Source organism: Strix uralensis, chromosome 18, assembly GCF_047716275.1.
Source record: "Strix uralensis isolate ZFMK-TIS-50842 chromosome 18, bStrUra1, whole genome shotgun sequence".
In the NCBI taxonomy this organism is placed as follows: Eukaryota; Metazoa; Chordata; class Aves; order Strigiformes; family Strigidae; genus Strix; species Strix uralensis.
In genome coordinates, this window is record NC_133989.1 from 15,055,212 (window position 1) to 15,068,467 (window position 13,256).

At 56.4% G+C, this 13,256-nt stretch overlaps 2 protein-coding genes across 3 annotated transcripts in view; one reads left to right on the top strand and one right to left on the bottom strand.

The window, feature by feature from the left end:
• Nucleotides 1-13,256, bottom strand: part of NECAB3 (N-terminal EF-hand calcium binding protein 3) — a 30,401-nt gene that overhangs the window by 2,898 nt on the left and 14,247 nt on the right. For both annotated transcript variants that reach the window (XM_074887962.1, XM_074887961.1), the window contains 7 exons: nt 4,908-5,044; nt 4,597-4,718; nt 4,220-4,299; nt 3,767-3,820; nt 3,005-3,117; nt 714-791; nt 264-355 (listed from right to left, as the gene is read on the bottom strand). In XM_074887962.1, coding sequence (XP_074744063.1) covers nt 264-355; nt 714-791; nt 3,005-3,117; nt 3,767-3,820; nt 4,220-4,299; nt 4,597-4,718; nt 4,908-5,044 — 676 coding nt within the window. The remainder of the gene's footprint in view (nt 1-263; nt 356-713; nt 792-3,004; nt 3,118-3,766; nt 3,821-4,219; nt 4,300-4,596; nt 4,719-4,907; nt 5,045-13,256) is intronic.
• Nucleotides 6,243-7,315, top strand: ACTL10 (actin like 10). Its single transcript, XM_074888071.1, is given in 7 exon segments — nt 6,243-6,273; nt 6,276-6,605; nt 6,608-6,793; nt 6,796-6,912; nt 6,915-7,041; nt 7,043-7,101; nt 7,104-7,315. Coding segments are annotated over 7 exon segments (1,062 nt in total).

The following is a 13,256-nucleotide window of genomic DNA, read 5'->3' on the forward strand; positions in this document are numbered from 1 at the left end:
TATTCCAGACAGGGCTGAGCTCATCTCCTACCCAGGAAGTGTCCCCAGCTGCTCGGCCGTCCTGGTGGGAGAGCAGCCAGCACACCCCCCTAAACCTGCCCAGGGAAACAGGTCTCACTTGGGCTTGAAAAACACAATTTAGGTCACCCCCAAGCCAATCTTCTGCTCTGGAGGGATGGAGGCGCCTGTCCTGCCCTCTGCACAACACCCGGAGCAGGAGCACGGGGCTGCTGGGGTCCCACAGCCCCCCAGGGCCCTCTCACCTGGGAAGAGCATGGTGGTCAGCAGCTCCGGGGACTCCAGCAAGCTGATGATGGACCGCTGGAAAGTCTTGCTGCAGCTGGACTGCAAGTGGCTGTAAAACAGCGTGTGGGGTGGGGAGGGCGCAGGGCCTGCGCACGCCAGGCGGTGCAGGAGAGCGGCTGTGCGCCGGGATCCCTGCCCAGGCACGGGGATGGGGCTGCTTCCGCACCACCCGGCGCAGGGCACCCCCTCCTGCCCTGCTCCCTAAACCCTTTATCAGGGCGTTCACCCCTTTCCGCTGCAAAGGGCCGCGGGGACGCGCTGGGCTGAGCAGTCAGCAGCAGGACAGGCAGCGCAAGGAGAGGGAGCAGTGGGGTCCTGGTGGAGCCCCGAGAGGAAACACCACTCAGCGCCCCCATCCCCCCCCCGCAGAGCATCCGGACCCACCCCGCACAAAAAAAGCCTCCAACCTTCTCCATGAAGTCACGTCCTGCCAGAACTCGTAAAGGATGAAGCAGGCCTCGTCCGTCAGCTTGCAGGCAGACACGCTGCGGGGACAGGAGCGACGCTGAGACGGGGCCGGGCGAGCTGACACGGTGCAGCCACGTCAGTCCCGCTGGGCCCCGGAGCGAGGGGCACAGTCTGCACGTGAGCCTCACCACGGGGCTTTCAGAGAGCGGTTTGGAGGCATCCACAGTTTGTGGCTGCCCCGCGGCTCCAGGAGATCCCGAACCCAAATCCTTGTGCTTCGCAGTTCCCGCAGGCAGGCAGCAGAGGAGCTGTACAGCTATTAAACTGGTCCCTGCTGCTGCTGCCCAGAAACCAGCGTGTTAAGTGTTTTATTAAGCATTTCTTAGCGCGTCCCTAGCACTGCAGCACACAGCCTGACAAAGGAGCTCATCCCTCCAGCCCTGCGGAGCAGGTGTGCATCATCCCTCACACCTCACACAGAGAAACTGAGGCACGAGTGCAAGGAGCCGAGATCCCAGCACAAAACCACAGCTCGCTGCTCCCCAAAGTGATGCTGTCTCGCCAGACGATGCTTCCCACGCTCCCTCCTGCCGCAGGAACAGGCTGGGGCTTTCTCCAGTCCATGGGAAGATGGAGGGGGAAGCAGCAGGGAGGCGAGAGAGCAAGGCTCAGCGTGCAGGGCCTGGGGAACCATCTGCACTCTGGCTAAGGATGAACGGTTCCTCCAGCTGCTGCCAAGGGCTGCAGGAAAGGACCAAGCTCTGGGACGGGAGAGCAAAGCAAGTCACCCGGCAGCTCGGAGGCTGCATCCTCCTGCGTGGTGCAATTCCCTGGTGTGAACCAGGACAGCGGAGTCTCCCCAGGCTTCACTGCAGCTCTCCACTCACATGGAGAGCCTGCCCGTGCAACACTACCCAGTTGTCTGCACTAATAGCTCTCATGACAGAAAAGCCCATCAATTCCGAAGAAAAAAATTACCATTCTCTCTGCCACACGTGTCAAAATAAGTATCTTCCTTTTGTTTGGACTGAAAACGCAATTTTGTGCTGTTGGAACTGAAGAGCTGAAAAATGACACTTTAAATGGGAACAGCACGAACATTTCCCACTGAAAGCTGCCTGACATCTCCCGTGGGAGAAGGAAAGCGCCTCTCAAAGAGCAGCTGTGCAATCTCCAGGGACACGCTGGCAGTGGCGTGTCACTGGAGGCAGACCTGGGCTCCATCCTCCGCTCTGCTCGGAGCTCCAGAGCAGTGCTGGGGGGCAGAGCCTTGGTCTCACGCCAGGGTTGGCTTCAGGTGTTCACGCCTGCTTCCCACCAGCGCTACACACACTTTACATAAAGCACTGCTCTGACCTGCACTCTCCCATTGACTTCTCCCCATTATTTTTTTTTTATTACTCTGCCCTTGTGAGACCCCACCTGGAATACTGTGTCCAGCTTTGGAGCCCCCAACACAAGAAGGATATAGAACTGTTAGAACAAGTCCAGAGGAGGGCTACCAAGATGATCAGAGGGCTGGAACACCTCTCCTATGAGGACAGGCTGAGAGAGTTGGGCTTGTTCAGCCTGGAAAAGAGAAGGCTCCGGAGAGACCTCATAGTGGCCTTGCAGTACCTGAAGGGTGCCTACAAGAAGGCTGGGGAGGGACTTTTTACAAGGGACTGTATTGATAGGACAAGGGGTAATGGGTGGAAGCTGAGGGAGGGGAGGTTTAGACTAAATATAAGGAAGAAGTTTTTTACTGTGAGGGTGGTGAGGCACTGGAACAGGTTGTCCAAGGAGGTTGTGGATGCTCCATCTCTGGAAGTGTTCAGAGCCAGGTTGGATGGAGCCTTGAGCAACCTGGGCTAGTGGAAGGTGTCCCTGCCCATGGCAGGGGGGTTGGAACTAGACGATCTTTGAGGTCCCTTCCAGCCCAAACCATTCTATGATTCTATGATTTTCAAGTTCTTCAGTGCGGGAGGAACGTGTGCATTCGCACATGCCACAGCTGTTCCTGCTGGCATAAAAACCATCCCCTCCTTGCCAGAGGCTGACAAGGGGCTCTCGCTGGGAGTACCTGCAGCAGGAGATGGTACAGCACCGCAGGCAGAGACACCGCTGCAGCTGTGACACTGTCCTGTCCTCTCTGCAACGTCAAACCTCTGCGCGCCAAGCCCACCCTTGCACTGACCAGCACATAAAAAATTCCACAAAAAGCCCTTTCATCCCCCAAGTGTGCCATGTTAAAAGCCCCTATTTCTGGGCAAGCCACTCCACAAACAGCCCCACCACCTGCCACACTTACTGCAGGCAGCTGCTCTGCCCGGCGGTGACCTCCGTGTAGGACCTGAACGCCTGGCGGAACTCCTCAATGCTGCTCGTCGCCACTGAGATCTGCCTCTTGGCCACCAGGATGTGCTGCGAAGGGACAGCGGAGCAGCCGCGTCAGGGACTGATCTGTTCCCTCCTGCCCTCCCTGCTCCCACCCTGCTGCAGGACAAGGCAGTGCCGAGCAGCACTGCAGGGGAAGCTGCAAGAAGGGGCTGGCACCACAGTGCTGGGGACAACGCCAACATTCAGCAGCTTCTTCCTACCTGGGCAGGTTGCCATTACAAGGAGGACAGCACCAACAGGAGATGCTCCATGCCCCGGTGGCAGGGTCCTGCTCTGGGGCTGCTGCATTTCCCTGTGTCCTTCCCCCCACAGAAAGGGGCCTCGAGACCCCTCCAAGGGGCTCTGTAGCGCTCGGAGCAAACCTGGGGGATCTGGGCACTCGCAAGTGGAGCGTTGCCTTCCTCTGGGCTGGCCGGGGGTGCTGCCCGGGACTTTCGGGGACATGATGGAGCTGCATTTGTCCTGTGGATGGTCCCACGCTCACAGCTCTGACTCCCACCCTGCTACGTCGCCGGGCACAGACCCCCCCACCAGAACAAAGGCAGCAGCTCACCCAGGTGACTCCAGTCTCGGGGCACAGGGGCTGTGTGAGCACACACATGTGTGTGCGAGAGGGGATCAGGGCATGCTACGGGGTTACCTGCAAACAACAAACAGAAGGACAGGGACTTACTGCATCTCTTCCTTCACACATCGCTTCCTCCTTTAGCGGCTCCAGGCGTGGGCTCTGCATTTAACACCACAGCAAAAATCACCGTTACTGGGAGAACTTTACAACAAGGTAAAACGTGGCAGTAACCCACAGTGCAGCCCAGCTGAGCAGGACGGATGGGTCCCAGCTGAGCGGGGACACTCCTTAGGGAACCTGGGGGAGAACAGGGATGTGAGCTGCACATCTGTGGGGCTCGGGGTCAGGTCAGCATGGACCATGGAGAAGCCCGGGGAGGGTCAGCAGAGCTGAGGGGAGAGGGGGGCTTTGGAGACAGCAGCTTTGCAAGTCGGGGTGTGGTGAATGGGTGCCAGGACCGAATGCCAGTGCCACTGGCACGGGGAGAGGTCCCAACACTGCCCTGGCCGGCGTCGAGGTGCGGGGCAGCCCCCAGCCCACCTCCCCTCTGCCACGCACCTTGCACTCTAGCTTCTCGATGAGCTGCTGCAGCCTGTTGATCTGTGCCATCCACTGGCTGTTGTCTTCGACACAAACACCTGTACAGGGAAGGGCAGAGAGGTGTCACCGAAAAAGCTTGCTTTTGTCATTGCAAAAGCTTGCTCAAGACCCTGAAAACCACAAAAGCTTCTAAACTGATTTAAACCAAAATACTGGTTGGTTTTTCTCCAGAAACTTTTCCCACTGCTCAAGAGATACAACATCCCACAGCAGCTCCAGCTGGCGCCTGGGTGTGATGGTCCAGGCCCCGCTGTCCCGCGCTGCTACTCCCACACCCACTCCAGGCTCCAGTGGGGCAGAGACACCAACCCAAGGGATGGCCAGGCTGCAGATACCTGTTGTTAGCATCCCGGAGTAGGGGTCTGTCGGAGACAGACAGACGTTCTTCTGTCCTCTGCGCCCACATCGTCTCCCTGACCGCAGGCCAACTGAGGTCTCAGATTTCTTTATGTCCTTTCTGAAAGAATAAAATACAAAAGGCAGGGTTGAAGTCACTGACTATATGGGTCAGCTTCACAGCAGGCTTCGAAAGGGCAGATCCTGCTCCCAGGTGTCCCTCCCAGGGAGATCCGCCAGTCCTGCCCCATGCTGCAACCCCCACGGGTGGTGGGGAGAGGGGGAGGACCAGCATGTCCCACCTCCTTACCTCTCCCGTCCCGCCTGCTCCTCCACGGTGTCCACGGCACACTCGAGCGAGGCCTGCAGGGACTGCAGCTGGTGCATGGTTTCCCGCAGCAGGAAACGGGTCAAGAACTGCTCCATCTTTGAGGAGGTCTCGTACCTCTGCAGGGAAGGGGAGAGGATCTGTCAGATGCTTTCGGCTCTGCGCAGGGGGAGCGGAGCCACATCTGGAAGGGGTTGGCCCTTAAATAAACCCAACAAGGGGGATCCTGATCAAATTTTCGATTATTGTAAGAAATGACAGCACTGTAGGACAAAAGCATCCTCTGGATGCATGCCTGCGAGGTCACAACCCAGAACACACAGCATGAGACCTCCCCATCCTGTCCGCAGCACCCACAGTCCCTGGGAGCCCTGGAGGACTGCAGGTGGACACTTCCAAGCTGCAAAGTAAAGGCCACTTGCAGAAATAGCCCCCAGCTCCGGGGAGGGCTCTGGGGCAGGAAGAGCATCCCTTGCTGCACCCAGCAGCTCACACACTGCTCTGGAGTGTGCTCTGTGCTGGAGGGGTGTCGGGTGAGAACACGGGGCTGTGTGCCCTCTCCTCGCCACACTCCTGCCCGGTCTGATGTGCAAAGTGTGCACCACAGGCGTTGGTGCTGGGGGCGTGTAAAGGCAGGTCCAGGGGGGCACACAAGAAGCGCTGGGGAGAATGGGGGGGTCACTGTGCATTCTGGCAAGAAGGCAAGATGGCCCGGAGGGCACCTAAGCAGCAGGTCAGGATGCATGCCATCCTCCAGGACATGTCTGAGAAGCATAGAGAGCCAGGGAAGTGCCTGGACACAGACACAGGCACCCCAAACTCCTTCCTTCCTTTGCCAGCTGAGATCACAAATCCTCTTGGCCAAAAATCTGGGTGCAATGAACGGCTGCAGCCTGGAGCATGGCTCCTTTCCACATGCTATGGGTTCTGCTGGCAGCACCATTCCCTGCAGCCTGGTCCAATCCCTTTACTTTCCCGTCCAGTCTTCACTTGCTTCCATAAAACCACCTGGAGTTTTGTCCTTGCACTGTTAGACATCCCAAGGGCCTGGGGAAAATCTCCAGGCCCCCAGGGATGAAGACAAGGTACCCAAGGAGGGACGCTCAGGAGGCAGGGAGCAAGGAGACAGGAAGAAAGGCTGAGGCACGTACCCAGACAGACACTTCGAGAGCAGGCAGAGTTCTCCTCTGCTGGGGCTGAGCCAGTCTCCCTTGCAAAGCAGGTACCTGTGGCTGGTCTTCCCCTGCAAGACTCCTCTTGTTCCACTGCAGGGTGAGGCTCTTCCTCCCTCCCTGGCGTCCCTCAGGAGTGCCAGTCATGCCAAAGCCTGCACTCGTTATGGACAACGGCAGAGCTTGACCCGGGCAGGCTTTGCAGGCCAGAAGCTGCCTAAGTTTGTGCTAAGGACCATGTTGCTGCATCCCTTCAGTGCAACCATGACATGGGAGACCCAGCGGCATTCCACCACCGCTGAAAGCGCAGCAGGCTTTGCCGTAGCACCCAGGACCTACCCACTCAAGCACAGCATCATCGGGGACTGGGGTGGCATGGAAAACCTGTGGAGCCACCTCTTCTGTGCCCGGAAAGCTCTCTCAGAGGAACAGCCAGTGCTCATGGCCAACTCCCCATCCTGCCCTTCCACCAGCAGGGAAAAGGTGGTGGAAATGCTTTTCGAGAGCTTCAGGCCCTGCACATGGCTAACACCGGGTTCCTCTCCCTCTGCGCCTATGGCGGAGTCACTGGTCTGGCTGTGGAGGCTGGGGCAGGAGTGTCCCATGTCACCTCCTCCTGCCTGGGCCAGACCCAGCGGTAGGGCACCTACTGCCCTGGAGTGGCAGGCTACCTGCACAGCCTGCTGACCCAGAGCCCAGCCACCCCGCAGGGCTGAGGGCCTTGAGGAAGACCACAGTGATCCAGCTGAAGAAGCAGTGCTGCTATGTCTCCATGGACCTCCACGACCAAGGTTACCATCATTCAGCCAGATTTCAGGCCCCGATGGGTACTGGATAACCCTGGACAAGGGATGGTTCTGCCCGGAGCCGCTCTTCCAACCAAAGCTACTCCACCAAAGCTCCCCAGGGCTTCCCCACTTGGCCCTGCAGAGGCTGCAGAAGGTATGACCACACCAGGAGGGACATGGTGGGTAACACTACGCTGTCAGGGAGCTCCTCAATGTTTCTGGCTTTCCCAAGAGGATGTGCTTAGAGTTGAACGCCTTGTTCCATGGCACGGGCTGACACGTCCAGCTCCTGGCGAGCGCAGAGAGCGGCACAGCAGCCTGGGCCGGGGGCTTGATGGCAGCATAGCTCACATGCTTCCAGCACACGTGGATGGCAAAGGGCGAGTACCGGGAGCACGGTGCCATGTACACACACAAGATATTGCAGTAGGCAGACGACAGCCACGCATTCAAAGCATCCCACCGGCGGGGCATAGCTCCTGCTGCAGGAGGGGGGTCTCCCAAACACTGCCTTGCTAGGGCCAGCTCCTGCGCCGCTGCAGGAATGCAAAGTCAATTCAAATGCTCCAAAAGAAGTAAACGGCTTTTCATTTACACTCTGGGTTATTTCTGTGCCTATCCACCATCACTCTAGTAAGTCTGTGTCCAGTCAGGCTGGCAACACAACAGCAGCTCGTGCTGTGAACTCAGGCCACGCCGACTGTCTGGGTACAGCCGGTTGACAGGCGAGCCCCGACGCTCCGGGCTGGAGGCTGCGCATGGCCCAAGCACTGCAGCAAAGCTGTCCTGAATGCACTGCCCGCGGCTGCCGGACCAGGGAACGGCTCCGCTCCAGCAGGCAGGAAAGCTCCTTCTGCAGGAGCCCCACACTCCGTGGGGAGCCACAGGGGTGGGAGGAACGAGCTGAGGAGGAGAAGGTCCAGGGACGCCTGCACTGCATCAATTTTACTACGGGAGGTGATTTCTGATCTTGGCACTGAAGCAGCTCAGCACTGGGTACGGAGGATGAGCTGGTGGAAACCAGGGAACTGAATTCGCTCTTTGTAATTTTGGTATAAAGGTCATTTGGTGCTTCAGGGAGCTGATTCAGCTCACTGAACAGGCAGAAAAGCACTCACCTGGCTTTGCTGCTGCTTTAGTGAACTGAGTCAGCTTAGATGACTACAAAAGGATCAGAGGTTGCCTGGGGGGAAGCAGCTGGGAAGCACTGCCCAGCTGTCATAGCAGACTCCTCTCCCCATGGCCAGCCTGTCAAGGGACACAGAAACCACGGGACATCACTGTAAGCACTATGAGAGACAGGACTGAACTGGGAGGTCAAGAAAGGAGGGCTGGTTGCCCCTCAGGAGCATCCACCAAGAGAGATCAACCCCTTTCCTTGACAAGGAGACAGACTGGACCAGAGTCACCTCTGCCTTCCCCATGGTGTCCTCATGCGCCCCCAAGGCTGCGGCACAGACCAGCCACCAGGCTGCCTTCACATGCCTGAGCACCATGAACTCCACTTTCATGTCCAAAATAGAGTCCAGCAACGCTACCACATTATTCAGGTCAAATATTTCCAATTCCTACTGTGTTTCTCTCCAACACACAAGAGAACTGAGGATATTGAACTCCAGAAGCTCTGCACAAAAGCTCATGGAGGTAACCCTTCCGATGCTGGTGTCAGACATCTGTTGAGAAGCGGGGAGGGCCTTGAGCCCCCCGTGGTTTTCTGGTTCCTCTGCGCCACAGCTGAGCCACCAGCCCAGTCCCAGAGCCACGTCTGCCTGGGGCTGCTGGCACAGCTGCAGCTGGCTGGGAGGGGAAGGTAAGCAGAGGGGATGCTCATCTACTGAGCACTGCCCTGGGCTCGTGCTGGAGCAGGCGAAGGACGGCCACAGCTGCTCCCCACACCCCCCAGCAACCAGTGAGCAGAGCCCTCTGCCCAGCGGCCGTGCTGCTGTGGGTTCTCATCTGTGCTTGAAAATGAATCTCATTTTTGTGCCAGAGGAAGAAGATGGCAGCAAAGGTGATCCGATGCAGCCGTGAGAAGCTGAGGTCCAGCTCTGCATCTCTGGGCTTTCCCCAGCCAAGCATCCCATCAGGTCCCACAAGCCTTCCTTCTCCACGGCCCCAGAAGATGGAGAGCACAGGGCTGGGGACCCCAGGCAGGGCCCCTGCCACTCCTCCTGCCCCCTCCTTCACCTCCTCACTCTCAAGGGGTGCAGGCACTGAAATCTCCACCAGCACCGCTCCTCTGTGTTTGCTCAGCTCCCACCAGCCCAGACACACAACCCCTGCTTATAGGGGAACAACCGACACTCAAACCTCCCCAGGACAAGCCTGAGAAAGAAAAGTGAAGAATAATTGACAGAGTCCCCCCCACCGGGGCACAGCAGAAAGGATACATTATTCATCCACCACATGGCCGGGCACAGGCTGTTTCATTTCAGGAGCTGGTCCAAATCCAAACGCTGTCACCCCTCTTTCTGCACAGAGGGCACTTCCCACAGCAAGCAGCCTCCACAGCCGTGTGGGACCCACTTAATGAGGTGCGATCCCATCCCCAACCCATCCTCCCCAGTCCCCCGCAGGGGCTGGCTGTGGCCCCCACAGCCTTGGCATATGGACACTTCCCCTTGCACGGGGGCCGGATGCTTCTCCCCAGCCGCATCGCTCCCCTTCAAAGGGCCAGGTGCTGGAGAAACCCCAGTGCCAAGCCAGCCTCCCTGCACTGCCCATCCTCTCAACTTTCCTCCTGAGGGCGGCCTAATCCTGATGTCCTCTGTGGATGATGTTGGTGGATGGAGCTTCATCACAGGAGCAGGCAGCTGCTCCCACCGACATCGTGTCACAGCTGAGGGGGGCACGTTCAGCCTGCCCTGAGCCCTGTGGCTCACCCCAGCAAAGTCCTTACACCTCAAACACACAGGCACAGGCACCAGCCGGGAGTGTCACCCCCCAAAACCCAACTACCAGCCCTGGGGCAGGCCATGCTCGGGGGGGATGCGGCTCTGAAGCTCGCCATGCAGAAGGCTCCCCATCCTCCTGGGCCCAGCACGCCCCAGCCCACCTTGCAAGGGCAAAGCAGGATCCCACGCAGACGTGTCAGTATTTCGGGCGAGCATTGCACACGACGAGCCAGCTGCCTCCTGTCTCTCACCTCGTCAAACACAGCACGCCCAGGGGAACGCACCAGCGAGAAGGATGGAAATTACCATCTCTCAAGAGAGCCCCAAATGCTGTTTCACCCTTCTGCATCAACTTGGAAAAGTTCATGCCAGGGGAGGGAATCACTTGAATAATGCACCTTCTCTTCAGTTCAGCCACCCGGCCCCCTTTGCACTCCTCACTTTAGGACAAACAAGCAAAACCCTCTTGGCAGGTGTTGCAGCATGTAGTTCAAACCCCTCTGTTAGAGGCTCAATAAAAACGTGTTCTGTCTCACTGAGCACAGCATTTTCTGCTCACAGCAAAGACTCATGGAAAGGAGTCACAGAGAAAATAACTCAGCAAGCACAAGACAAGGCTTTTTGGTCATGGACTGGTATTTCAGCTCCGCTGACCCAGATGAAAATCCCAAAGTTGCCAAGAGCTGCTATAATTCTGCTTTTGAGAGGTTTTATTAGTTTCTTATGATGATAGTTAAGCTCAGGACAGAGTGGAATAGGTGATCTCATAATTCCTGCCAAAGGAGAAATAAGAGTGCCTGACTTGGAGAGGTATTTATGGGCTAGTTTGCAGCGTCTGCAAACTGGAGAATGGAAAGATTTTAGCATAAAGGTCCCATGTGAGAAATATCAGACTGTTTCCCAAGGTATTTCCACAGTTCACTTCTTACTCTGATGCTATTATATTACAAATGCAAAGTTTAGCTGCAAGATAAGCTTTAATTAGTATCCTGAAGCATAGCTATCAAGTTATATTTTACAAATCTAAGTGGGAATGACAGAATTTGGAGAAAAATCCTCTTTTCTTGAAAAGGCATCTTTTCTTTACCATGTTTCTAGCAACCCAGTGAGGAACCCCCTAAATGATTTGGTTTCCTCCTGCGAACCTGTGGATCCATAAAGACCACGAGCAGGTTTGCTGCCCACACATACCCTATTTCCTACAGTAACTGCAGTCACTCACACAGCGAGAAGGACGAACCCGCCTTGCCTTTCCCATGCTTTATCGCAGTGCTTATCCTGCAGTCAGCAATGTGCACAGCAGGCAGCAGGTCGAGGATCCTGCCAGCAGGGAGACAGCCACTGAGACAGGCCATTGATCCACGCCGGGGACCCTGGCCCATAGCAACCGCGACAGCTCGCATGGAGGTGGGAATCCTCAAGACTAAAAAGGCTTTTGGCAGCACTGCTTCAAACCACAGCTCCCAAACAGAGCCACAGCATACCTTCTCCGAGCTTTGGCTTCCTTATCCTTCTCTCTCCTCCCTGTGGCTCATCACCCTGGCATGGTCTGAGCAAGTCCAATGCACCTCCCAGGCTCTGCTTTCATTGTACGAACAAAGCAGCCCTGTCTGTCTTTCTGCTTGTAAAGTGGGCTGGTATTTCACATGAGCCTATTCACAGCGGTGGGGTAAGTACCTGGAGGATGCAGGGGTGAGCAACCCTGCGGCAGCATTAGTAAGGAACTACCGGAGATGGACCATGTCCTAACCAAGAGATGCTGTGGTTCAATAGGTGAGACTCAGCCCAAGTCAGAGATCCCCTTCTTCTCCCAGCTAGCCCAGGTACCACTGCCTCCTCGGGAGTGACACAGAGCTCTCTTAAATCAGCGGGGGAAAACAGGCAGGGACTGCAGATCCTTCAGGATCTGTTGACTCCACAGCCCTGCTCGGGAAGCAGAGCTTTATGCTGAGGGCCATCAGAGCAGGCAGGTTTCTTCCAGTTTGCTCAGTGCACTGCATGGCTGCATCTCCAGCAAAAGCAGCTCCCCAGGATGAAGTTTCATTCAGCTCTTCCAGGAGGGTGGTCTCTGTCAAGCTGGGGCTCTCAGTCCTCAGTCCTGGTAGCATTAGAGGTGTTTCAATCAACAGAAATGAGGGACAGATGCGTCATATGGGAAATCTCTGCTCTCTGCCCCCTCCCCTGGCTCAGAGAGGTGTGAGCTTTGGCTAAAATCCAACCTAATAAACCCACTAATCCCATAATAACCCAAGACTGAGTCCCATTCTGGAAACACAAACGTGGGAATGTATTCAGGTCACAGTAGGTAATAAGGCCAGACTCTAGCAGCGGCAATTTCCCACAGCTCCACAAGAGCCCTGACCACAGGGTTGGAGCCCTGCCCTCTCCTGCCCTCTCCCCGGCTCAGAGCCCAGCAGCGCAGGGAAGCGCAGGGAGATGCTTCCCAGGAGGGTCAGTATCTGCATCGGGGCACCCAGGAGCTCAGGGCTGGGATCAGAGCACCCCATCAGCACAGACCTCACCGCTGAGAGAAGCACTGTGAACGTCAGGCTGCCCTGGCCCCCTGGCTCCGCGTGGATCGAAACAGGGGTGGAAAAGCAAGTCCACAAAAATCTGTTTCAACGGGGAAAATCTGATTCTCTTTTCCAGCGAACACCTGTGGCACCAGAAACTATTAAGTGAAGGAATGCATCATGCCAGTACTGCTACGCAGACAGTAATTGTGCTGTCCTTTGGAGAAATATGTGAATATACAAATTCATTACCAAAAAAAAAAGCAAAACAGAAAAGAACTGCAATAATGCATAGCTCTCTGAAGAGGATTCATTCTCTCCCTCTGGACTTGCATTTAATAACTGTGAAGGGGGCCAGGCAGCTGAACCAAAGAGAAAATGCATTTTCAAGTGATTCCCTCTCCTGGAATGAATTTCACAATGTCCAGGGAGATCCTGTGGAGACTGGATCTGGCCAGAGGAAACTCAAAGAGAGGGCAAGATCATGACTGACACTACAGAGGCACAAACAGCACTTCAATGACTCTGCAGAGCTGAGAGCAGGACTGGTCCCACCTCACCTCTCTGTCCGATCAACAGGTCCATGGACAGCGTGCACAGGATGATGCTCTTCATCCATTTCCTACCAAGCATCAAACCACCACACCGAAGGGAAAGAAAGAGCAGGCCCTTCCCACAGCTGTGAATAGCATCAGCCCCAACCCCATGGCTAAACCATTTAATACATTTTGAGTGCAAAGGGGGCTGCTGGTTCCTGAGGAGGGTCCCTTCCAGTATTGGACACTGCTTTTTTGCAGCTTTATTTAGCCTGTGAGGCTGTGCACTGCAGACCTCTGCTCTCCGACACAGAGGCAGGGGGGCTCACAAAGCAGGAGGCTCCTTGCCCTAATTAGCAGCCTCCAATCTGCCTCCCATCAGCACAAGCCGCAGGGAGAGGGAGAGTATTCACTGCAGGGATGAACTC